Source organism: Furipterus horrens, unplaced genomic scaffold (assembly GCF_987537825.1).
Source record: "Furipterus horrens unplaced genomic scaffold, mFurHor1.1.pri manual_scaffold_4, whole genome shotgun sequence".
In the NCBI taxonomy this organism is placed as follows: domain Eukaryota; kingdom Metazoa; phylum Chordata; class Mammalia; order Chiroptera; family Furipteridae; genus Furipterus; species Furipterus horrens.
The window spans coordinates 204,166,690-204,189,232 of record NW_028327174.1 but is presented as its reverse complement, the minus strand read 5'-3'; the positions used below and the strand labels follow the sequence as shown (position 1 = coordinate 204,189,232).

The window sequence follows — 22,543 nt, the reverse complement described above, 5'->3', positions numbered from 1 at the left end:
GCCAGGCACACGCATGCCTGCGAGTATGATTGGACCAGGAATGGACCTGTTTCTCATTTGGAGCCCAGTCTGGAAGTGGGTGCTGGAAGCTGGAACCACAGGGGGGCTGGAGAGAGTGAACAAACCCTGTGCTGGCTCTTAGATGCCCGCTGATCCTCGCTGCCCATCGAAGAAGGGGCAAGGGGTTTGGCCCCAGAGAGATGGGCTTGGGTTCAACCTTCAGACGGCGCCTCGGCCTCCGGGCCCTTTTCTCTGTCTGCGGCGCGGGGCAGGGACCCTCGCTGAGCCGGGAGGGAAGCCGGAGGCGTGAGGGAGCCCCGGGGCCAAGCGCACTTTGGAAGGTGAGCAGCTGAGTGCCTTCCCTGAAAGCGCCTTCCCTTTCTGCTGGCAGATTTTGGACAAGCTGAATCCTGGGGCCTTGGGGGTGAGCCTGGTGGTGGAGGAAAGAAAAACCAAAGGAAAGCTTGTGATCAAGCAGGTAAGAGGCTGCGCCCCCAGCACCCAGGGGTTGGTGGTGAAGGGGGGGGTGATGGTGGTGGTGAGGGTGGAGGACGTGGCAGCGGCGAGGGTGGTGGCTTCCTACACGTGACTGACCAGGGCTCCTGTGCTCCTGCAGGTGGAATGCATTGACGACCATCATGCCAATGAGGCCCTGGAGGAGGTAAGTCTCTGGGTGGTTCCCTCCTAGACGACATGATGCAGAGCACAGACTGAGTGCGCCATGCTCTTCTATGGGGAGACTGGGTGGGAGCCTGGGTGCAGGCAGGGAGGGTTAGGACCAGTTCTTACCTCCTGCCGTGAAGCCAGAAGCCCCCAGGTCACCGAGAGGGTCTGTGCCCAAGCACTCATGTCTAAATCTAGGAGCAGACAACTGAGAATAATGTTCTCCGAGAAGATAAAGTTTCATGTTGGCCAGGTCCGTAGGCGAATCTACCAATCACCATCTTTTGGAAGATTTTTTTCAATTATAAGAATATTAGTTACCGTGGGAAATCCGGAAAAGGCCGACTTACATAACAAAGAAAATGTAAACGAGTTTACATCCCTTAGCTGACCGGTCAGGACTGGCTGCGACAGCAGCAGTGACAGCTGCAGGCCCTTTGCTTGTCCCACAAAGTCTGTGCTGTGTCGTTTGCTTCCTTGAACTGCACGTGAAGGCAAGTGCCTGCCGCCCTATGAGACGGCCTGTCGTCTGTCCTCGGCCTGGGATCACCAGCTTCCGACCCTTGGCCGCAAACAGCTGTACGGACCACAGTGACTGACGGACAGCGACGGACACAGGCCACATCTTGACGGAGGGACGGACAGCCCACCAGTGTGCCCACACCCTCACGGCTTCCCATGTCGTTCCCTGCCGCAGCCCCACAGGCAACCCTTCTGCGCAGGCAGGGGCCATCGCTGCGGCCGGGTGTGTTCCTTCTCAAAGCGCTTCCGGCTGGGGGTGCGGGCACGGGACCCGGAGGCGAGCCGGGGAGGGTACCTCTGTGCACACTGCCCTTTAGCCTGCCACCTTCTCCATCCACCCCTGCCTGTGCTCTTTACGCCGGCACTTGGCCCACATCAGGTCACTCAGTCCTCATGACACCCTGCGAGGCAGGTCCCACGCTGACCGCCCCTTTTGGGTGGGGCCGGGGGCTCGGTCGCACAGCACAGCCTGCGTGCACGCGCTGGAGCTGGGGCTGGGGCCCGCGCCAGGCTGCGTGGCTCCCAGTCCCCGGCCAGCTGCACGCTGTGCTTGTGCCTGCCCTGCTCAGAGCCGGAAGCTCACGTTTTTGCTGGCCCACGGGACAGGGAAGCAGTCACTGGGGGTCCGCGTCCCCGACCGCCTCCCCTCCTCTGCTCCCGTGCCCGCAGCTGATGCCGCTGCTGAAGCTCCAGCACGCCCACGTCTCTGTCTACCGGGAGATGTTCATCACGTGGAGCGGCCAGGTGGGTCAGAGCTCACCCCCGTGCCAGGGCCACTCAGCGGCCATGGGAACAGCGATCCCAGTACAGAGCACCCCGCACCATGTCGCCCCTCGAGGGGCAGCGGCAGTAGCTAACGAGGCCACCCCTGACCGGCACGTACCGGGGCCACGCCGGGGGCTCTCCAGGCCCTGGTGCGTGTGAGCCCCGCAGCCTCAGTGGAGGAGGGACGATGATCTCAGCTCACAGAAGAAACAGGGGTGAAGAGAAACAAGGCCTTCCCAGTTTCTGACCCCGTTTGTGGCCCGGCCGGGAGGTCAGGCGGGAGGTGGGCCTGGCGCACAGGACCCAGCACCTGACTCATTCCGCCACTGAGCTGGTCCTGCACCCAGGGGCCCGCAGGGAAGGAGCAGGCGGGGTCAGGGCGCCGGTCCCTTGCTTCCCGCCTCGGCTGGGCCACCGGCCCCGCACAGTGTCCTAACCAGCTGCACCCTCATCCCCAGATCGAGGGGTCTGCGGGGTGGAAGGTGCCATCCTCACTTGCCTGGGCTCAGAGAGGTGAAGGAACCGTCAGTGGAAGGCCAGGCCGGGAGCTTCTCCCGCAGGCTATGTGACTGACTTCCTGTCCTTACAGTCACCGCAGTGGGGCCCGGGGGGAGGGGAGCTGCGGGGCCTCAGGCGGAGCGGGAGACCCTGGTCACATGCCCACATCAGTGTCCCTGTCCGGGCCGACCACCCGAACTCTAACCGAGGGTTAGAGCCAGAGTGGAGGGTCTCCCCCACGCACCTGCTTCCCTTTCTGGCTGGGCCTGAGGCAACTTGGGGAGCAGCCATCACCCCCATATATTTTCTGAGCACCCTCACACTCTTAAGGAGACACAGGAAAACCGAGAGGCCATTTCACGGCAGGAGGGAAGGCAGGATCCTCCTGGAGCCCTGAGTTGGGGCCCCTGACCCTGTGTGCGGGGTCCCCCACGGGGCAGGCTTCTCCCAGGGAGGAGATGGAGGGAAGCTGATCCCCGAAGAAGGGTCAGTTGTCCCCGTGCAGGGGCGGGGCCCCCTCCCAGGCATCCGCGTGCGCAGTCCAGGTGTGGGTGGTGGAGTCCGGGGTGGAGGGGGAGTGGAGGGAGGCTGGTGATGGGAGCAGCAGCCACTGCAGGTGGGGCCCCGTGCAGAAGCGCCGGCTTGGGCTCCCAGGGCCACCGCTGCGGCACCTGGCTGAGGTGCCGCGTGTCCCCAGCAGACTTCCTCGTTGTCCCTCTGCCTGGTGATGGACTACTACAAGGGGAGCTTCCAGAAGATCATTGATAAGAAGAGGGAGGAGAAGGCAATCGTTGACTCGGAGGTAAGACAGACTGCCAGGGACTCCAGGCCTGGGGACCACCCGGACCCTGTGACGTCACGGGCCCACGGGGGGCGGGGCCCTGGGGTCTGCCTCCCTATTTTCTTATGTCCTCGTGCGCCGCCAGGTGTGTTTCCACAGTTGCAGCCTCACAACCTCCCAGGTCAGAGTGCGGCACACCCCCGGACGCATGGTCCGACCTCTGCTGGCCCTGGGGTCCCCGCACGTGGGCGCACGCAGCGTGTGGGCATTCATGTCTGGTTTCCTACGTGGTTCCTTAGAGGGCCACCCACACGGTGAGCACACCTGGAAACCATCCCTCTCCGGGGCTGGTGCCGCTGTGTGACGGCCGCCCCCGAGATGGTCCCCAGCCCAGCGCTGTGCGCGTTGGGGTCGCTTGCAGAGTGGGGCTCGGATGAAGCTGGCGGACGCAAACGCTCCTTGTTCCGGACAAGCGCCACGGCGCGGAGTCGCTGGGCCGCAGAGCAGGCGCCTGCAGCTTCGGCACACGTTCCCGCATTCCAAGCCGGCTTGGTCCTCCCGGTGGTCGCCGTCATCGCCGGCGGGAGCGTCCCTTCCGCATCCTGGCCTGCGCTTCCGCGTGCCAACCTTTTCTACTGAAGTGAAAGATGACGTTTTAATTTCAGTGATTATGAGTCACCGCAGGGGGCACTTTTGGGCCATTGGAAACCTCTTGGGTCTGTTTAGGTCTTTTGCCCATTGGAACCCTGGCTTGTTTGTCCTTGATTTGTGTGAGTTCTTTATATGTCCTGGGTATGGGACGCTAGAGTCTTCTCCCCATCTGTGGCTTGCCAACTCTCTTTTTTCTTTTTAATTTTTATTTATTGAGTTTAGAGAGAAAGGAAGGGAGGGGGAGGGAGGGAGAAACACCGGTTTGCCGTTCCCCTTGCTGATGCATCGTGGGCTGACCCCTGTATGTGCCCTGACTGGGGATCGAACCCGCAACCTTGGCGTGTCAGACCGCGCCTCCGCAGGGGGAGCCGCCTGCCCAGGGCCCCGGGCCCTGTCTGCGCAGCGGAACCTCTTCACTGCAGTGCAGCCGCGTCAGCGCCCTCCGCTGGCTGGCGCCTTGGAGTCGGGTGGGAGAGACCCTTCCTGCCCCAAGGCCACTGGTCTCCCCCACTTTCACATTTAGGGGTCACTTTCCCGATCCACCCCAGATGATTTTTGCCTGTGTTTGCTCTGATCACCCCTCTGCTCGGTGGGTCCCCCACCATCTCTGGCTGAGGGGTCCCAAGGGGCAGGCAGCTCCCCTCCCCCGCGGGCTTTGGAGGGGGGCTCCCTGGGAGAGGTGGGACCTTCCCGACACAGCATGTCCTCAGAACCCAGTCAGTGGAGCCGACCTGCTCTAATGGGGGGCTGTGGTGCTGGTGGGGGTGGGGTGGGAGGACGCGGGGGGACCCGGCTGCTCAGCCTCTCGCTGACACACCAGCGTGGGGGCCAAGGAGCACGGTGTGAGTCTCACTGCCCTGCAGCCGAACCGCGTCTTGTTTCTGATGTAGAATGCTTCCAGAACGTTCTCTGTCAGGGCTCTCTTCATGGTAATGACAGAGGTGAGCCCCGAGTGGGCACCGAAGACTCCCCCTCTCTGCTGCCCACCCACCAGGCCCATGGCCATGGGAATGGGTGCGGGCCCTGCGTCCTCTCCTGGAGCCAGGAGTGCGGGGTCTGGGCACCGGGCATTTCCCGGCTGACGCTGGTGCGGTTTCATACAGAAGGGGCCTGAGGCAGAGCCTCCCGCGCTGGCTCTGAGCTCCCGGCTGGCGGCTTCAGCCCTGTCTCCAGCCGCAGGAGAGGGGAGGCCGGGTCCTGCTGGCCTCCCTGAGAGGTCGCCAACCTCGGGCAGCCGCTGCAGGGGACCCTCTGACGCTGGCTCCTCTCGCTCCTTCCCCAGTGGCTGCAGAACGTGCTGGCGCAGGTGCTGGACGCTCTGGAATACCTGCATCGGTTGGACATCGTCCACAGGTGACCGGGGGCCAGGCTGCCGCAGGAGAAAAGGCCCCGTGTCCCCTTGGACGGCAGGACCTGCACGTGGGACCCAGGGAGGGCGGTGCGGGAGCCGTGCCTGCGGTCAGGGTGAGGTGGCACCTGTCCGGGCCCCTGCCTCCCAGGCCTAGTGACAGTGTCACCCCCCTGGACCTGCAGTGACTCACCTCACCGCACAGCCTCGGGAAGGGCGCGCACACTCGGGCGGGCTGGTGTAAAGTACAAGGAGAGGGAGCAGATAACAGCACTCCCAGGATGGGACGGAGATTAAGCTGCCGTGGCCTCTGGCCAGGTGGCCGGGCTGTGACCCCCGACGCGTCCTGCTGCTGGAACCAGTGGTCTGAGGGGCTGGGGGTGGCTTCAGACGGGATCAGTACTGTGTGTCGAGGAGGAGGGGAAAACCACGTGGACTGTGTGCAGGAAGCAAATGCTCATGACCTGGCGTCAAAGTCAGCGGCCTCCACGGTGGGGGACCTGTCCCCAAGAGAGGGAGTAGCTCAGACCTGGAAGGAGCCGCAGGACAAGTGGCTCCGTCCTGCAGCTGGCCTGCTTTCTCCGATTTAAAGTAACCGGTTGTGTTTTCTGTTGATAGGAGACATTTAAAAAGTGGGCTGCAGGGGGGCCTTTATCGAAGGGAGGCTGCGGGCCGCCGCAGCAGAGCTGGGTGGGGCAGGGAGTAAGGTCCAGGGCGCAGGCTGGCCCTGCGGGCGGGGCGCACAGCTGTCCCCTCGGTTCCAGGAACCTCAAGCCCTCCAACATCGCTCTGGTCAGCCGCAACCACTGCAGACTGCAGGACCTGGGCGCCCACGCGCTGATGACCCACAAAGCCAAGTGGACCATCCGAGCGGAGGAAGGTGGCCGGGGTCCGCCCCAGGCCTGGGCTGGTGGTGGCGGAGCGGGGGGCAGTGGGGGGGGAGCATCCCCCTGGAGCTGTTTGCTCGGAGTTCAGCAGGCCACGGCCCCTCCCGGAGCAGGAACAAGGCCACCTCAAACCTCTCCTTGCTCCCATGGCCCCCACACAACCCTCCGAGGCCCATGTCGGCTCAGAGCCTGCCCAAGCTGAAACTAAGCAGGAGTGCCCCCATGGGGGAGGCGTGCAGGGTCCACACGAACCCCAGAAAGGGGTCACCACCATGGAGGGAGAAGGAAGGTCTCAGAAGGAGGAACGTGGACATGTGGCGATGAAAGGCTGTTGGGGGCCAGGTGCTGAAGTAACCCTGCAGTCGGGAGAGGCAGGAGTCGGGGGCACGAGCTTGCTTTCCTTTGAAAGGATGGTGGGGCGAAAGGAGCTGGGCCTCTAGCCTCTGCCAGCTGCCGGGGATGGAGAGGCCCCCACAGTGCAGTGCTCCAGCGTCCTGGGGCTGGAAGCGCAGATGTCAGGGGTCCCTAGAGTCCACCCCAGTGCCGTTTGGCCGGGGAACGGAGGTCCAGGGAGGGCGGGGCTGCCTGACGCCTATCAGGGCCCGACAGAGCTGGGCCAAGGACCCTGCTCAGTTGGCTCCTTGTCTGGGGTTCAGATTAAGAAACTAGGGCAGGGCCCCTGGGACTTTGCCTCAAGGTCCTGATATTTAACGGGGCAGGATGCGCCCTGACTGGGGTGGCTCAGGGGGCGGGGCATCGCCCTGCAGGCGGGAGGGCCACCAGGTCACCTCCCTGTCAGAGCGCAGGCCTGGGCTGCGGGGAGCCGGGGCCTGGCTGAGGGTGTACGAGAAGCAGCTGATCGATGTTTCTCTCTTTCTCCCTCCCTTTCCCTCTCTCTAACAATAAATAAGTAAAATCTTTTAAACAAGAAAGAAAATGAAGGACCAGGCACCTAAAGAGGGCGCAGAGCTTAGCCTGCTCCTGCCTCCACCCTCCCTGCCAACAGAACTCCTGTCCTGGCCTCCGCAGGGCAGGGTGCTGAGGGCTCCTTTTTCAGGCTGCTTCGCCCCCAGGGAGGATGGGGTTCATGCGCCCCCCTTCTCCTGCCAACAGACCCCTTTCACAAGTCCTGGATGGCCCCCGAGGCTCTCGGCTTCTCCTTCAGCCAGAAAGCTGACGTCTGGTCCCTGGGCTGCATCCTTCTTGACATGGTCACCTGCTCCTTCCTGGGGGTGAGCTGGCCCCTCCGCCCCCAAACCCACCCCCCAGGCCATGCGGCCCTGTTTGCCTCACCCCCAAAGTTGTGCACCCTCCCCATCCGCCCCCCCGCCTTTGCTCGGTGCCCCACCGCGCCCCGCCCCACCTAGGGACCGCCCTCCGCACTCAGCACCTGCTGTCAGGGTGATCCGAGCCCCTCACAGCAGCCCCCGGGTGTTCTCATTGCCCCTGCGGGGTCCCTGCGTCAGTTACAGACGCATTTAGCTGCAAGCAGTGGGAGCGGAGGTGTGTTTGTCCCCCACAGGGGGCTGTGGTGATGCTTCCCCAGCGGGGGGGTGGGGGAGTCTCGGCTCAGCGCCAGGGACCCCTCCTGTGGGCCGGGCAGGAAGGAGGGTTGTCCCCGCTCCCCGGCTCACTGAGATGCCACTGGCTTCTCTCCGGACCCCTGCTTCTTCTAGAAGGACTCCAGGTCTCGGGGGGTCTCGGGTGGCCCCTGGGCGCTCCAGAAGGTGCAGCCTCCTCTCCCACCCTGCTCGGCCCCCGCTCACCCAGGCGCCCGGGCCGGTTTTCATCGCCCCGACGCCTCGCAGGCCACGGACGCCATGCTGCTGCGCAAGTCCATCCGCAGCCTCCCCGAGGGCCTGGCGGACGTCCTGAGGACCGTGCAGGAGAGGCGGGTCCCCCACGCCAAGACCTTCAGTTCCCTTTTGCCCCAGATGCTGCAGATCAGCCCCGCAGAGCGACTCTCAGTCAGGTGAGCCTGGGGTCCGGGCAGCCTCGGTTCCCAGTTCCTCCCTCACCTTGTGGTGCCCACGGTCTGGTCCCCGCGTGCTAAGGCCACGCCCACGCTGCCTCCCCGAGGGCCGCCGCGTCCCCAGCTTGGCAGTCCCAGACACCCTCCGAGACAGCGAGGCTGCCTTCTCCCTCCGGCCAGGGATGCGTGGCCCGAGGCCCTGGCTCATGTACTCATTCTAGTTTATTTTAAAATCAGAAGGCAAAGGCGGACCCATGCCACCAAAGCTGCCTGGGCTGCGTCCACCCTGATAGCCCCACAGTTGTAAAAGCTGACTTTTGTGTGTATTTTTTTTAAAAAGATTTTATTTATTTATTTTTAGAGAGAGGGGAAGGGAGGGAGAAAGAGAGGGAGAAAAATGTCGACCTGAGAGAGTAACACCCATCTGTTGCCTCTCGTGCGCCCCTAACCGGGGGCCTGGCCCGCAACCCAGGCCTGTGCCCTGACTGGGAATTGACCCGGGGGCCCTTTTGGTTTGCAGACCGGCGCTCAGCCCACTGGGCCACCGCAGCCAGGGCTCTCTGTGTGTTTTTATGGGGGAAGGGCGCACACAGGTGACAGCGCCGGGGCCCAGCACCCTCCTCCTCTGCCTGGGCCTGAGCCCCTGTCCTGGGGGTGGCTTCTGGGGCGCCACCTGGACATGCCTCGGACACGTGAGAGATGCTGCGAGGTGGAGTCCAAATGGGAAGGTAGGGCCAGCGTCCGCCCACGCAGGGCCATCCTGAGGGTCCCGAGACTGCCCGTCCTCCATCTGTCTGTCCATCCGTCCAAGGGAGAGCCGCCGGGCGAGTTCACTGGCCCTGTGGCTGCTGCTCTCTGCAGGGACGTCATCCATCTCACCTTCGAGAGCAGCAATTTCAGGTCCCTGAGCGTCTCCCTGACGCCGCAGCGACGGGAGGTGCCTGCCTTCATCTTGAACATTCTGACAGAAGGCCACGTGGCCAGCATTTTAGGTGACGATGGGGACCAGGGTGGGGGGTACACCATGGGGCCACCGCCTCCTAGCTGCCCAGGGTCAGTGCCCCCCCCCCCCAGCCCCTTGGACTGCTCCTCCCACATGGCTGCAGGACAGGTAGGGAGGCCCTGCCCAGGCACCGCCCGCTCAGGTGGCCCAACGCCCCTCCCGCCCTCCCAGCTGCAGAGCCCTCCTGGGAGCTGGCCTGCCGGGCACCACCACGCCCCGGGGTCGCTGCATCGACCTCCACGCGCCTGCGCAGTGGCTCCCGCGTGCTCCGCACGCAGCAGCCCGCCCATGTGGGTGTGCTGGGCCAGAACCCCGGGCTGCAGGCGCATCTGCTGCAGGGCGTGTGCGGGGCTCTGCCTGCAGCCTGGTGGTGTCAGGTCTCAGGCACCTGGCTCGGTGCTGGCCCTGGCAGAGTGACTGGCACCCCAAGGTTGAGAGGTCACTTCAAGCCCCGGGGCAGCTCCGTCCTCCCAGCCCTCTGTGTCCCCATGTGGGTGGGCTGCTCGCTCCTCCGCCCTCTGCATGGTTCTCTGCAGCAGCCGGTGACGTGGGACCTGCCCCCGTCTGGCAGGGCAGCCCATTTCTGCGGGAGGGCACCCTCGTACACTGGCTGCCCAGCCTCCCCGTGGCTCGTGGTCTGCTGCTTGCTTCTGGGAGGTGGGGGGTTGTGAGGAATCAGAGGCAGAGAAGCCTGCTGCCCGCCCCCCAACCCCAGGAGCAGTGGGAAGAGCCCTGGGCTGGGGGGCATGTTTGGCTCAACTCTGGACAGGTTGCTTGGTCTGGAAAGTGGGGACCGATCACGTGGACCTGCGAAGTGGTGCCCACAGACGGGTCCCCAAGCCGGTTGGGCGGAGGTACAGGCAGCGCCCCCATCCACGCCACCCTGTTCCTTGCAGAGGTCATGCAGAACTTCTCCAAAAGGCCTGAAGTCCAGCTCAAGGTCATGAAGAGGCTCCTGACAATGTCTGACGACCAGCTAGGTGCGAACCCCTCTGCTCCCCTTCCCGGCTCCTCGGGGGGCCTGGCCCCTCATCCCGAGCTCTCCAGCAGTGTCTCTCACACCTCTCAGGCTGGTCTCCGTCCCCGTAAGGGCTGGCGCCTTTCTGACCTGCCCGGATTGGGCAGGCTGCCATTCAGTGTTGCCTGTTTTAGCAGCGGGGGGTAGGGTGGGGGTGGGCATGGCTTGGGATCCAGACCCTTTCTGAGGCCTCCCTTCACCCGATTTTGATGGAGGCTGAAGAAGACATCCCATCGCCGGCAGCAGCCCTGCCGCGGGTCTGACATCCTGTGTTGTAAACAGCACTACACGGCGCCTGGAGCGCGCACCCTGGAGCACTTGTGTTTCCGGTCGGTGCCGGGCGGGGAGACTGCAGCTCTCATAGATGCTGCAACTTGCCCTCCCCAGACGCACCACCTACCCACCTACCAAGAGTGCGTGGGAGCCCCTCTTCCCCAACACTGTCAGCGAGTATCATCTTTTTAACTTTGCCAAAACATGGTTTCACAAAATCTATCCACTCAACCTCTGTCTCTTGGCCCAAAAATGACATTCACATTCTCATCCATCTGTCCATCCACCTGCCATCCAGCTATCTGTCCATCATTCACCTGCCCACCACCCATCCCTCCGCAAAGGTCTGTCCCATGACCCCAGAGGTTAGAGGCCCCATCCTGGCCCTGCAATGAGGCAACAGAGACCTCGTCCTGGCCCTTCGCTGTCCCTCCCTCTCCTCCTTCCCGGCACCCTCTGGAGCAGGGTGTGGCCAGGACAGTCTGTGGGGAGTTTTCCTTCCCGGAGAAGCTGAGGCAGGCTGCTGTGCCCCTTCCACAGAGGGCTCCTCTGTCACCCAGGGCCACACCTGCCTCAGGCCTGGAGTTGGACTGGCCATGGCTCGGCTTCCTGGGTGCCGGCACTACCACCTTCGTTCTTCTCACCGCAGTCTGAGATGGAGGGGCTGGGAGAGGGGAGCAGCAGTGGGGAGTGGGCGGGGCCTGCAGGGACCCTCAGATGCCAGCCACTGCCCCTCCGCCCTCTCCTGTGCACAGCATGGCCCCAGCACAGCAAAACCGCGGGGCCACAGCTGCCGACTCCCGGGCCGGTGCAGCCTGGGGCTCCGGACAGGCAGGCCAGTTCGAAGCTGCCTCACCCCCCTCCCGTCCACGGGGCTGTGCGTGATGCCGGGCAGACTCCAGCCCCCTCTGGTACCCCAGTCTGGTCCCTGACCCCTCCCACCCCTGCCCCTCTGCCGAGTCTCACCTTACCACCGCTCTGCCAGGCCTGCCGTGGCCGACGATGCTGGTGGGGTCGCTGGTCACCATCATGAAGCGGCACCAGAGGATCCTTGACATCCAGCTGTACGGCTGCTCCCTGCTGCTGCGCACCCTGGGCCGAGGTGGGCGCTCGCGTGTGCGTGTCAACCCGGTGGGCTCTCAGGAACCGGCACTGCCTGCTGTGCGGGCCAGGCAGGTCCCCCACCGGTGGGTGCTTCACTCCCTCCTGCAACACGTACTCACGGGCACCTGCTCTGCGTCAGAACGAGGCAGAGCCCCACTTCCTGCACAGAAAGCAAGGGGAGGGAGCGTGCCTGCCTGCTGGCTCTGGCCCCCGGCCCCCAGCTTCGGGGGTTAACCCCGGGCTTCTTCCATGGGCCCGAGCAGCGCTGACGCAGGACCCGACGGCGGAGGCCCTGAGGGACGGCTCCGTCACCTCTGTCCTGCTGAGCACCGTGCGGAGCCACCCGGAGGCCCAGCAGCTGCGGGTCCTGGTCTACCAGCTCCTCGCCATCGTCTGCAGCCAGGGTGCGTCCGCCCGCCCGGGCAGTGCGGGGCCTCCAGGTCGGTCTGTCCCAGCCGCCCGTGTCCTGTTTCCTCTCGTTCCCGCCACACACATGCGCGGGCGCGGACTGGGGCTTCCCGCCTGCCTCTCCTCCAGGGCCTCGCTGCCCCCCTGCCCTGTCACATCCAGTGAACAGAGCACCTGGGCTCCCGAGGCCACCAGCCAGGCCGGTGGGGCAGCCGACAGCGACAGCCAAGGGTCCGGTGTGGGGGAGCGGCAGTGCCCGGGGCTTTGTACCCCTTCCCCTCCTCCCCACCTCCTGGTCAGGAGCCGGGGACACGCCGACACTCGCCCGGAGGCCTGTGGTGGCCAGGGGTGGGCGGGGCTGGTGAGATAGCCTGCCAGGCAGCGCTGTGCCCCTGGGGAGCGTGAACAGGGCACGCGGGGACAGCAGGTGTCCATGAGAACAGCCTCCGGCGTGCTGGTGGCAGGGTGTGGCCCGGGAGCTGGGCTGGGTCCCGAGGAAGCAATGGAGGGAACGGGAGAGGGGCAGGACCCAGCCCAGGGAGGGGACGGGATACGCTGGGACTTGTGGCCCAGCCGATGACCTGTGCAGGGCTCGGGCCGGCGCGTGAGGACAGCAGGGAGGAAGGGTGCTCGGGGCTTCCTGAAGGTGGGTCCCCCGCCCGCGTCCCGGGCCCCCAGCAGAGGGCGCCGCGGAGCCGCTGCGGAAGGCCGGCCCGTGGGAGGAGGTGCTGGAGCCGCTGCGCACCTGCCCCGGGGACAGGGACGTCTGCCTCGCCAGCCTGGGCCTGCTCTGGGCGCTGCTGGTGGACGGTGAGCCCCTCGGCGTCCTGCCCCGCGCGCCCCTCAGGGCAAGCCGTGGCCCGCGCAGGGCTCTCCAGGAGCCAGGACAGAGAAAAAGAAAGGGGGGAGCAGCCCGGGGAGGGAGCTGCCCTGGTGGGGCCCCCTCCTGCCCAGGGACCGCCAGCCCCCACATCCCAGGGCCCCCCCGCAGTCCCTGGTTTGGGACGCCAGCCTCGGCTCCGCATCCTCCCGTTGTCTGTGAGTCATAAACGGGCTTTGTTAGGCAGCTCCTGGCCACGGAGAGACCAAGGATCTGGGGTGACTTCCATAGCCCTGTGCAAAATCCTCAAGCCCTGCCTTGGGACTCAAGGGAACTCCCACGTACACACACACACACACACACACACGCACGCACACACCTCCCTAGCGGGCGGAAAGCCTCCCCTGCCCCCACCCGGAGCCCCTGCTCTATCGCCTTTGGTGGGAGGCAGAGTCGGGGCCCTGCATGCACTCCTGCATGCGCCCGAGGCTGAGGGGCCCCTCCCCGCCCTGTCCTGGCCCCAGCTGATGCTGTGGACAAGGCCCCCTTGGAGAAAGCTCCGGCCCTCGTGGCCGAGGTGCTGGCCACCCACCCCGTGGACGCGGAGATGGCTGAAGCAGGCTGTGCGGTCCTCTGGCTGCTGTCCTTGCTCGGTGAGCCTCCTGGGCCCCGGGGCTGGGCGCGGGGGGCCTGGGCCCAGGCGGTGACAGGCTGCACGGGCCCCTCCGCAGGCTGCGTGAGGGAGCAGCTGTCTGAAGAGCTGGTGCCGCCGCTCCTGCAGAGCCTCCGGCTGTGCCCGGACAGAGCGCTGCTGGTGAACAACGCCTACCGGGGGCTGGCCAGCCTGGCCGGGGCGTCCGGTGAGCCTGGGCCAGAGCCGCTGCCACGGGGCTGCTGCCCCCACAAGCCAGACACCAAAAAAGGCAAAGAAAAGTGCCCTGGCCCCATTGGCCGGAAGTTGCCATGGAGACCTATACGCGTATCTGATACCTTTCTTTTGCTTGACACGATTGTGACCTTACTGTCACCTTCCCTGTGCATGGACGCGAACAGGCGGGCACAGGTTTTCCCACTAAAACAGCCCAGGACACAGGTCCGGCTCAGTGCCCGCCCCGCAGCACCAGCCCTGCCAGTGGGTCACGCACCGTGCCCGGCCCCACGCGTGCTTCCCGGCACAGCAACCCTCCGAGACCCTGCGGGCGGGGGGTGGCCAGGGGCGCCAGCTGGTATGTGCAGGCAGCCCCACGGCCCTGAGGTCGGCCCCGACTTTGTGCCCCCGGGTGGGCACCTGCACAGGCTGGGCTGGGCCTCTGCCTGCAACTCGGCCTCAGGTTGCCTGGGCCTGAGGACAGGAGCGGGGCCTCTTCACTCCTGGGAGGGGGTCCATGGAGTGAGGCAGGTCTTCCCTCCCAGATGGAAGCACCCTGGGCTCCAGGCCTGCCCCCCCTTCCCAGGGTCCCCCGGACTAGAGTCTGTGTCAGAGGTGAGCTGCCTGTCCTTCCTGAGGGCCAAAGGGCCCGTGCTGGGCCCACGAAGGCGGGCTTGTCCGAATCCAGGGAGCAGGACCTCAGCAGGGTCGGTGACACTGAGGCCTGGCTGCCCGCCACCTGCACGGAGCACCCATCCCCGCAGGTCCCAGGAGGATCTGCTGCGTCGTCCGGTCCCTGCATCACCGGTCCCTGTTCACAGGCCCCACGGGCCGTGCGGGGGCAGCCGTGTGGTCCCAAGCGCTCTGTGCTCCACACCTTGAGACCCCGCCACACCATCACCCTGTTTGCCGGGGACATGGAGGCACAGCTGCAGGGGCTGAACCCCCCCCGCCCCCCCCAGAGCTGGCAGCGCTGCAGGTGGTGGAGCCGGAGGGGAGCGGCAGCAGCGGCCTGGCCCTGGTCCACGAGACCTGCGCGCTGCACAGGGACGACCCCGAGGTGGTGGAGAACGTGTGCAGGCTGCTGGCCCACCTGGCCTCCTACCGTGAGAGCCCAGCCTCGCCTCCGCCTGGGGAGCCAGGGCCAGAGGTGGCCTGTCCTGCTCCCACTGGGGGGAGAAGGGAGGGGCCCCTGAGATGTCCTCTTCCCGTGACAGGAGCGTCCGCTGTGCACCGACCTGCCCTTCGGGGGCCAGCCTGAGCCCACACCCAGGTGGGGGGGACCCGTGGGTCTCCTCTGCCAGAGGGCCTGAGCAGGGGACGGGGGGTACGTGGGAGCATTGGGCTGGCTGGGCTTGGGGCTCCCTGCCTGGCCTCAGGCCCCTCGCTCTACCCGCAGAGGACATCCTGCCCGAGCTGGCATCTGGTGGCATCCAGCCCCTGGTCCAAGAGATCAAGGCGCGCTTCACCTCCAGCCTGGTGAGTGCGGAGGGGCCCCGGCCAATAGGCCCCACACCCGCCCCTGCGGCCAGACCAGGCGCCCAGGCCCCGGGCGAGAGCCAGGTCACGCAGGAGTGGCCTGGGTGGCAGTGTCTGTGACTCTGGGTTTAAATGCTAAAGGGGAGGGGCAATCGGGCCTCCTCAAAGAAAAGTGGATGAACCCCTGGGGACCCCACTGGCCACAGAGAGGGACCTACTCGTCTCCCCTCTTCCCAGGAGCTGGTCTCGTACGCGGAAGCAGTGCTCCTGAGGCTGGACTGCCCTGCCCTGCCGGGGGGCCGTCAGCTTTGGCCTGAGGACACAGAACCCCCCGCCCAGTGCCTTCTCCCGTGCCCCCCGGAGCTGCCCCCTGAAAGGGCGTTTTCCTCAGGACTGGGGGCGGGAGGGGGCAGCCATGGTGCTGGATTCTAGTCTCCGTATGAGTCTCAGCCCCAGCAGGGCCTGCTGGTGACCCTGGACACATCGGTCCCCCCAGAGCGTTCCGACCAAGGAAGAACAGAGGCTCCAGCAGCCCTGCCTCAACTAAAGCCTTTATGTTCTCAGTGGGCCTGGACCGTGCTGTGCCCGTCGGGAGGTGCATGGAAGCCTGGGCTCCACAGCCCAGCTGCGCCCCACTCGTCCTGAGCCCCTGGCCAGGCCGCCCGGGGTCAGCACATCAGTGCCTGTAGGGGGCGCGGCCACCGCAGGGGCCACTGGGGGCCCGGACCTCGCTCGGCGTGGCAGGCAGTGGCAGTGGGGACACAAAGGAGCACCGCCACCAGAAGTGCTCAAGTCCCGGGGGGGCTGTGGCCAGGTGATGTGCAGACCTTCACGCTGCCCGCGGTGACAGAAGGAGAGGGGCCTCCTTGGAGGAAGGCGCTGGATCCAGCGAAGCAGCTGCCACATGGGGGGTGGCAGGAAGGTGCAGGCACAGCCAAGTCCCGTCCTGGTGTCCTGGTGCTGGGGCTCGGCCAGGGGCCCCCACACAGCCCCACTGCCCACCAACGGGCCTGCTGTGAGCAGCGCGTGCCCGTCCCGTGGCCAGTCTTGCTGCCGCTGTGGGGAGGTTCGATGTGTCCCATGATTTGGTCACAAGTGCCCGTGGACGGAGGTGCTGCCATGGGGTGAGGTGCCAGGCGGAGCGCTGTCCCTGCTGCTGCTGGGAGCAGGGGCGGCGGGCCGCCTGTCCCGGACCATGCGCTCCCACTCCTTCTTCACCGTGACATAGAGTCTCATTGCTGCCTGGGCGTCCTGAACCTGGGCGAGACCGAGACCTGTGAGTGTTCCAGCCGACGGCACGCACAGCCACGTGACAGACCTGGGCAAGGGAAGGGGGCCGGGCCTCGTGCACAGAAGGGACCTCAGGGTGCAAGGGCATGGTCGACACCAGGGCCGCCAGCAGAGGGACGGCACCCCGAGCCGGATGCCGGGGCGCACGAGACGGGCAGGAGGAGCCCGGAGGGCTGGTGGCCACAGTGCGGCAGGGGCGGCAGCTGTCACCAGGGCCCATCGCAGGGCCAGGGGCTGTGCCTTCAGTCTGGATTGGGGAGTTTTGCTCCCAACAGGCACCTTGGTTGTTAGTGTTGTGCTAATCAGGGTCACGTCAACATTTAGGGTTTCATCCTAAGTCCACCCTGCCAGGTCATTTTTTACAGCCCAGCAGGGGACGCGGGGCCCCCACTGTGAGGTTGGGGATGGGACTCGACGCCAAGGACCAGCACCCAGGGCCCACTCACCGAACAGTGCTCTGCCTGCTGCAGCCGGAGCCCCAGGATCCTCTCTGCCAGCAGCTTCAGGGACGGCCTTCCGCTCTGCGGGGACAGGGCACAGCACACAGCCACGCTGGGCAGAGGCCCCCAGGTGCTGCTAGGCCGGGGGAACTGTGTCCCACCCCAAGTGAGCCTCAATGGCAGTGCCTGCAGCTGGTGACGCCCCGCTGGCAGCCCGTCTGGGGTCAGGCTCAGCCCTGGGCACCCCGCTGGCCTCGGCCACAGCAGTTCCGGCGGCCTCAGAACTCCTTTTCCACTCAGGGCTCCCCTTAGTTAGCTTAAAGGGAAAACCAAGCCCCTAGAGCCCACAGGCAGCCCCTACGGGCCAGAAGCGACGGCCGTGTGAGCCAGCAGAGCGGGGCCGTGGCGCAGGGACCCGCGGGAGTACCTTCACTCGACTCTTGAAAGGCTTGTATTTCTGTGTGTCCCGGATCTTCTTTTTTGGATGATCGAGAAAGAGGACCTGAGAGAAAAGACAGTGATGGCTGCTGTCACTTTTAGTTTGTAGCTGTGACTCCTTTTTATCAGACGAGTTCTTACGAGGAATTCCAGGATAACACACGCGAAGAAAAGCGGGAATGGACGTGAACCTGAACTTCGGAAAGAAAATTCTCACGCTGCCTCAAGGTGACGCCCCGCAGTAAGAACCACGTTAATGTAACAACAGACTGGAACCAGGGACGCGGGAGGTGACCGCCACCCATCTGTGCTCGTGTCTGAGCTGGAGCCCCGGTGCACGCGGGGAGCAGGGCTGGGGACAGAGAGCCTGGCGGGTCACCTGCAGCCGCAGGAGCCTTAGGAGGGAGCACAGGCCGGCGGGGAGGCGGCCTCGAGGCAGGAACGCTGGCACACGAGGCTCTTCGGTGGCAGAGGACTGGGCGTCCCCACGGGCAGGGTGGTGGAGGCCACGCAGGAGCAGCCCCCACACACCCGAGGACGCCGGGCTCCGCGGAAAACGGTGTGCACGGCCCAGCCAGGCAGCACAGGCTCCAGTTCCGCCTGCCCCACGGCTCTAGTCGGGACAGACCCTCCAGGACGCCAGTAGGGGACCCTCGGAGCTCGCCTGCCACCTGCCATGTGCCCATGCCGCAGCTGCTGAGCGGCGTGGGTGCAGCCCTAGCTGCCGGGCAGCATCCCACCAGGAGGGGCCTTGACACCGCCCGCTGAAGGCGGCAGAGGCAGCGGCCTGGCTGTCTCCACGGAAGGTGCTAGAGCGGTGGGCAGGGCCCCGGAGGCGGAGCCTCAGTCCCATCACCTACAAAGCGGGGGCGAGCTCCTGGGGCACCTTTAAAGAATTAGCGACCTCTGCAGGCGGGCGGGAGGGCTGGCACCTTTAGGTCGTTGTGCAGCGCGTGTCCCACGAGAACCCGGCCCCTCAGCATCTCCGCCACTTCCTTCTGAACAACTTCCAGCTGCTCTCCTGAAATCGAACCAAGGGGGGCGGTACTAAGTGACAGTGACTCCTGGCCACTCTCTGGTCAGACCTCTGGCACCAGCAGGCCGCGTTCTACCCAGGACACGGGGTTGGCCACTCCAGGCCCACGAGGCTGATGGCTGTCCCCTTGCCCCCAGGGACCAGGGCCCCGAGCCCCACGAATCTGCTGAGAAACCAGGCTCGTGTGGTGTGTCTCTCCCCTGGAGACACAGACTGGTGCTTGGCCGCAGACGGCAGGAGGTGTGGTACTGGCCCTCGGGCTCTGGGGCCGCTCACCTGCTATCACAGCAAACCCCTCGGGGCTGCCCCCCCATAGGGAGGGGGTGGGCTGGCACCTGGGGACTCTGCCCACCCCGACCCAGCAGGCCCAGGAGCAAACGGGCTGCTCAGGCTGGGCATGGAGCGGCGCAGGGCCGCCTCGGCTCCTGCATGCAGAGAACCCGAGCTCCCGGGAAGGGGGACCCGGTGGCCATTCCGTCACAGAGCAGTGGCCACAATCCCTGCATTCCCAGGGTCTCTGTCCCTCCCCCACAGCCAGCCCACCAGCAAGCCCCAGGTCTTCAGGCCAGGTGGCACGGAGGCGCAGACACGTGGGGCGAGGGCCACCCGAAGAGCACCCACCCCGGGGGGGTGACTGTCAGGGACCTAAGGGGGCGCTGCAGGAGAGGGACCCACCCTGCCGCAGGTGCTCCGGCCGGATGCCGCTGACCGCCGTCCTGTAGTCGGTCACCGGCTGGGCCGGCTTGACGTACTTGTCATAGACACACTTCCCATACTGGTTCACGATGGACACGCGGGCGGCGACGCTCTCCTGCCCCGTGGGGCCCACGCCCACCATCTCACAGTCCATGGCTAAGGTTTTCGTCAGGCTGAAGGGGACCGAAGGCTCCAGTGTCATCAGCCCCGCAGGCCCCCGGAATGGGCACCCATGGGACCAGCTATGACACCAGGGGTGCCCGCCCCGTCCAGCTGGAGCAGCCCCTCTTGAAGGCCCCCCCTGCCGAGGCCCGGCCGCGCACGCACCCACTGAAGGCCCGCTCCTTCTCCAGCGCCAGGCCGCTGTCCCTCTCGCCCCGCTGCCGCCTTGCCATGCGGGCTGCCTCGGGGCCTAGAGCTGCTTCGATATCCACTGGATCCACGTCATCGAACCAGATGTCTTGTCTGAAGGGCAGAGGGGACAGGCTGACCGCGCCGATCGCAGACACCCTAACAGCCATCGGCCCGCACGCCCGGCCGCTCCTGCTGTTTTGACCACTGGACGCTTCCCTCTCGTCGCTTTTCTGAGTACGCAGAGAACCCGCTCGTGCCCCGAAATTTAGGAAGTACAAACGAACATCGATAGTGCAGAACAGAAACGTACAACCCTCCCCGAGGTGTACACTGGGCTACCGTTTTCTATTTAACTACAAAGTCTTGTTTGTGTATCGAACACCCGGGAGACACCGACAGCCCCGTGGTGACAAACAGAAACACAGAGCCCGTGGTGCGTCATGCCCAGCAGCCCTCACGCAGGCTCCACGCCCACGCAGGGTGCTAAGTTTCCGCCTGGTCAGTTGTCTCTCGGGCTCAGACCGTCGCCTCCTTAGAGACCTCTGACTGCACCGCGTGGGCCACCCCTCCGGACCGCACTCTCGGCACTGCGGCGGGAACACCTTCAGCGTACTGCCTGTCTCCCCTCCTGGGCCGGCGGCGACCGCTCCGCTTCCAGACAGCGGCCTGGCACAGCGACACGAGGCGCTCTAGACGGTTCCGCCCTGCACCCTCAGCCACTGTCCTCAACACCCCGGCAACACGTGCCTCCAGCTGAGCCGTTGGGAGGCGGCCACTAACTCCTGGTCCCTCACACATGAGCGGCCATCCCTGGATCTAGGGAGTACCTACCAGGCACTCAGCACGCCACGTGTCACAGATGACCACAGGGAGAACTGGGGACACCAGGAACTTGCCCCCAAACCCCCACTATCAAGATGCAGGGATCACCTTCAGACTTGGGTCTTCCTGGCTTGGCATTTGTTTGTTCCCCAGCCCCTGCCCGGGGCCATGAAGTGCCCAGCTCTGCCCTGGGCCCCGGGAACGCGGCGGCCTGCCCATGTTCTGGGGAAATAGTGAACAAAGATCAAACAGCGTCAGGGCGAGGCGATGGGGCTGTGGGAGGGGCCTGTCTCGGCCTCCTGAAGGAGCCGGCCTTAGTTGCTGTGACTGTCCCCAGCAGTGAGGAGGACTGAGGCTGGCTGTGGCCGTTGGTACTTACTCAGTGGGCGGGGCTGGAGTCAAGGCTGCAGTCACCTCCTCAGCTTTCTGCTTCCTGTGTTTGATGTCCCCTCGTTTTGGGGAAATGTCCCCATTTGTTCTCTTGGTTCCTTTCTTGCTGCACTCTGCTCCGCTGCTCCTTGTGGGAGGTGCTGGCACCTTCCTGCTGGGCAGAGATCCTGGAGGAACGGAGCCCCCTGGGGCCTCTTGGTCCGCCTCTTCTGGCCCCTTCATACCTCTCTTGGCTTTTCTGTTCTGTTGGGTGGTTTTGGGTTGCTTTTTGGACTCCATCTGAGAGGTAACAGGAGGCTTTTCTGAGGCCTGTGATTTCTGTTTCAGCAGCTAAGGGGACCCAAAATACGTGACAATTTTAATTTGGCTATCATGCACAAGAGGCTGAAATCACGTGTGTATACGCATATACATACACACACAGACACACACCGATCACATCTAAACATCCTTCCTATCGACCTTACTGAATCTCATTTTCAAACGGTTTGCAGAAAGCCCCTTCTGTCCTCATCTGAGTCCCCTGGGGTGAAGTGACTTCGCTTATCTCAGTACAGTGCACCACCCACGAGCTTGGTTCTACACCTCCAGTACCCGGCGAATAAACGCACGGACTGTCTCACTCTGAGCCCGCGGGAACGCTAAGCAGCCTGCTTTCATCTTTACAGCTGAGAGTCACTCCCACGCAGGTCAGGCCACAGGCTGGAGCATGGGGACCACTTGCCAGGGCGTCCCGGCTGGCCACGGCGCGAAGGCCCAGGAAGGCCTCCTTTCCCGAGTGCGCTCGACCAGGCTCAGGGTTTTCCCACCATACGCATCCCAGCTTTGCTTCACTCTCCGGAGACTGAGAGGCAGAGTGACAGCTCCAGGAATCCGCCAGACCCCGGCGTGGCCCGTGGGAATGTCACGGGTCCTGTTTGTCAAGGCAGGAGGCTTATGAGGACCTCCACCCGGAGATGCCAGTCAGGCACGTTAAGAGGCTCCAGAACAGACTCCAGAAACCTGCAGAAGAGCCTCTGAAGGTCAGCAGCGGCCAAGGGCACACGCTCACCCCGAACGTGGGCAGCGCCTTCGGAGCGGGGATTCGGTGTCAGACTCCCGGCTCTGCAGGCCCAGCAGCGACTGTGATCATTTAACCCCTGCGGGCCCATGTCCTCGTCTGTCAAACAGAGACGGTACAGGCGGTCTGCCTCACAGTGCGGCGTGACTGTCAAACACGAACGCGCGCTCCACCCCGCACGCCAGTGTCTGCACATTCTGAGAGCCCGGCGACGGGGGCAGCTGCCACCCCGTTACCCACCTGAAAACCCTGCGGGCTGTCTCGCTGGGACGCTCTGCGTCAAGTTCCTGCCAGGGGCTTGCCCGCGAGTCCGCCACCTCCCAACGGGCCCTTCTCCCGAGAGTGGCCGTGCTGACGAAGGTCCACTCTAACCCGCCTCCAAGGCTCGCGTCCCGGGCCCCACGAGTCCTTCCCCCGTGTACCGTCTGCGGGGACCGGGGAAACGAGCCCCCCCGCCCCCCGCCTCTCACCTCCTGCAGCGCCTTCCAGTTCTGGGAAAAGTCCTCCGGTGCCTTCGGAGGCCGCAGCACAACCTTGGGGGCGCTTGCCGGTTTCTGGCTTACTTCTCGCGCTTCGTCTTTCCAGATCAGCTGCTTCTTCTTTTTCCTCCGTATCAGCTTCTTGACGAGCCCTGGCTCAGCCACGGGGTCGCCCGGGGTGCGCTCGGGGGCGGGCACCTTCGCCTTCGCCATCCCGGCACCACCTACGGCCAGAGCAGAGCGCGGCGTCCAGGCCAAGGCCGGCGGCAAGCGGGGCCCGCGCCCGCCCCCTGCACGGCCCGTGCGCCCTTTCGGGGCGCGCTGTCCCCGGCTCCGGGCTCCGCCAAACTACTCACCAGCGGAGGGAAACCGGCCCCCGGGACCTGTCAATCGAATCCGGAAGCGACCCCACGCTCGTCTAGACACGTGCACCCCAGCCCCCGGAAGTGCCCGTGTCCCCCGACCCGCCGGAAACTTG

The 22,543-nt window shown here is 65.2% G+C and overlaps 2 protein-coding genes across 3 annotated transcripts; one reads left to right on the top strand and one right to left on the bottom strand.

Moving 5' to 3' along the window:
- The first annotated feature begins 397 nt into the window (after positions 1 to 397).
- Positions 398 to 15,624, top strand: STKLD1 (serine/threonine kinase like domain containing 1). Its single transcript, XM_090275007.1, has 18 exons — positions 398 to 478; positions 617 to 661; positions 1,855 to 1,929; positions 3,149 to 3,250; positions 5,163 to 5,233; positions 5,993 to 6,108; positions 7,229 to 7,347; positions 7,924 to 8,087; positions 8,949 to 9,079; positions 9,987 to 10,070; positions 11,367 to 11,483; positions 11,749 to 11,889; positions 12,575 to 12,703; positions 13,238 to 13,366; positions 13,445 to 13,573; positions 14,544 to 14,687; positions 14,981 to 15,060; positions 15,298 to 15,624. Exons 3-18 carry the CDS (start codon positions 1,858 to 1,860, stop codon positions 15,490 to 15,492), a joined length of 1,923 nt encoding a protein of 640 aa, XP_090131133.1. The 5' UTR covers positions 398 to 478; positions 617 to 661; positions 1,855 to 1,857; the 3' UTR covers positions 15,493 to 15,624.
- Positions 15,593 to 22,494, bottom strand: REXO4 (RNA exonuclease 4). 2 transcript variants are annotated; one of them, XM_090275005.1, is made up of 8 exons: positions 22,057 to 22,494; positions 20,516 to 20,856; positions 19,288 to 19,425; positions 18,940 to 19,133; positions 18,161 to 18,249; positions 17,218 to 17,292; positions 16,797 to 16,871; positions 16,073 to 16,317 (listed from the first exon to the last, which is right to left on the bottom strand). In XM_090275005.1, the coding sequence occupies exons 1-8, from the start codon at positions 22,276 to 22,278 to the stop codon at positions 16,150 to 16,152; spliced, it is 1,302 nt and encodes a 433-aa protein (XP_090131131.1). In that variant the 5' UTR covers positions 22,279 to 22,494; the 3' UTR covers positions 16,073 to 16,149. The 2 variants fall into 2 exon arrangements, with proteins under 2 accessions (XP_090131132.1, XP_090131131.1); XM_090275006.1 differs by lacking the exons at positions 18,940 to 19,133; positions 19,288 to 19,425 and having other exon boundaries at positions 15,593 to 16,317.
- Positions 22,495 to 22,543: the final 49 nt, after the last annotated feature.

What these genes read in the sequence shown, in the direction of transcription:
- REXO4 (XM_090275005.1), bottom strand. Translation starts at nt 22,278, where the DNA reads ATGGCGAAGGCGAAGGTGCCCGCCCCCGAGCGCACCCCGGGCGACCCC. An exon ending in AAGGAGCGGGCCTTCAGTGG is followed by an intron (nt 19,134 to 19,287) that starts GTGCGTGCGCGG and finishes GGTCCCCTTCAG; the next exon opens with CCTGACGAAAACCTTAGCCA. An exon ending in CTTTCAAGAGTCGAGTGAAG is followed by an intron (nt 16,872 to 17,217) that starts GTACTCCCGCGG and finishes CTGTCCCCGCAG; the next exon opens with AGCGGAAGGCCGTCCCTGAA.
- STKLD1 (XM_090275007.1), top strand. Translation starts at nt 1,858, where the DNA reads ATGCCGCTGCTGAAGCTCCAGCACGCCCACGTCTCTGTCTACCGGGAG. An exon ending in CGGTTGGACATCGTCCACAG is followed by an intron (nt 5,234 to 5,992) that starts GTGACCGGGGGC and finishes CCTCGGTTCCAG; the next exon opens with GAACCTCAAGCCCTCCAACA. An exon ending in GCTGCGCACCCTGGGCCGAG is followed by an intron (nt 11,484 to 11,748) that starts GTGGGCGCTCGC and finishes GGGCCCGAGCAG; the next exon opens with CGCTGACGCAGGACCCGACG.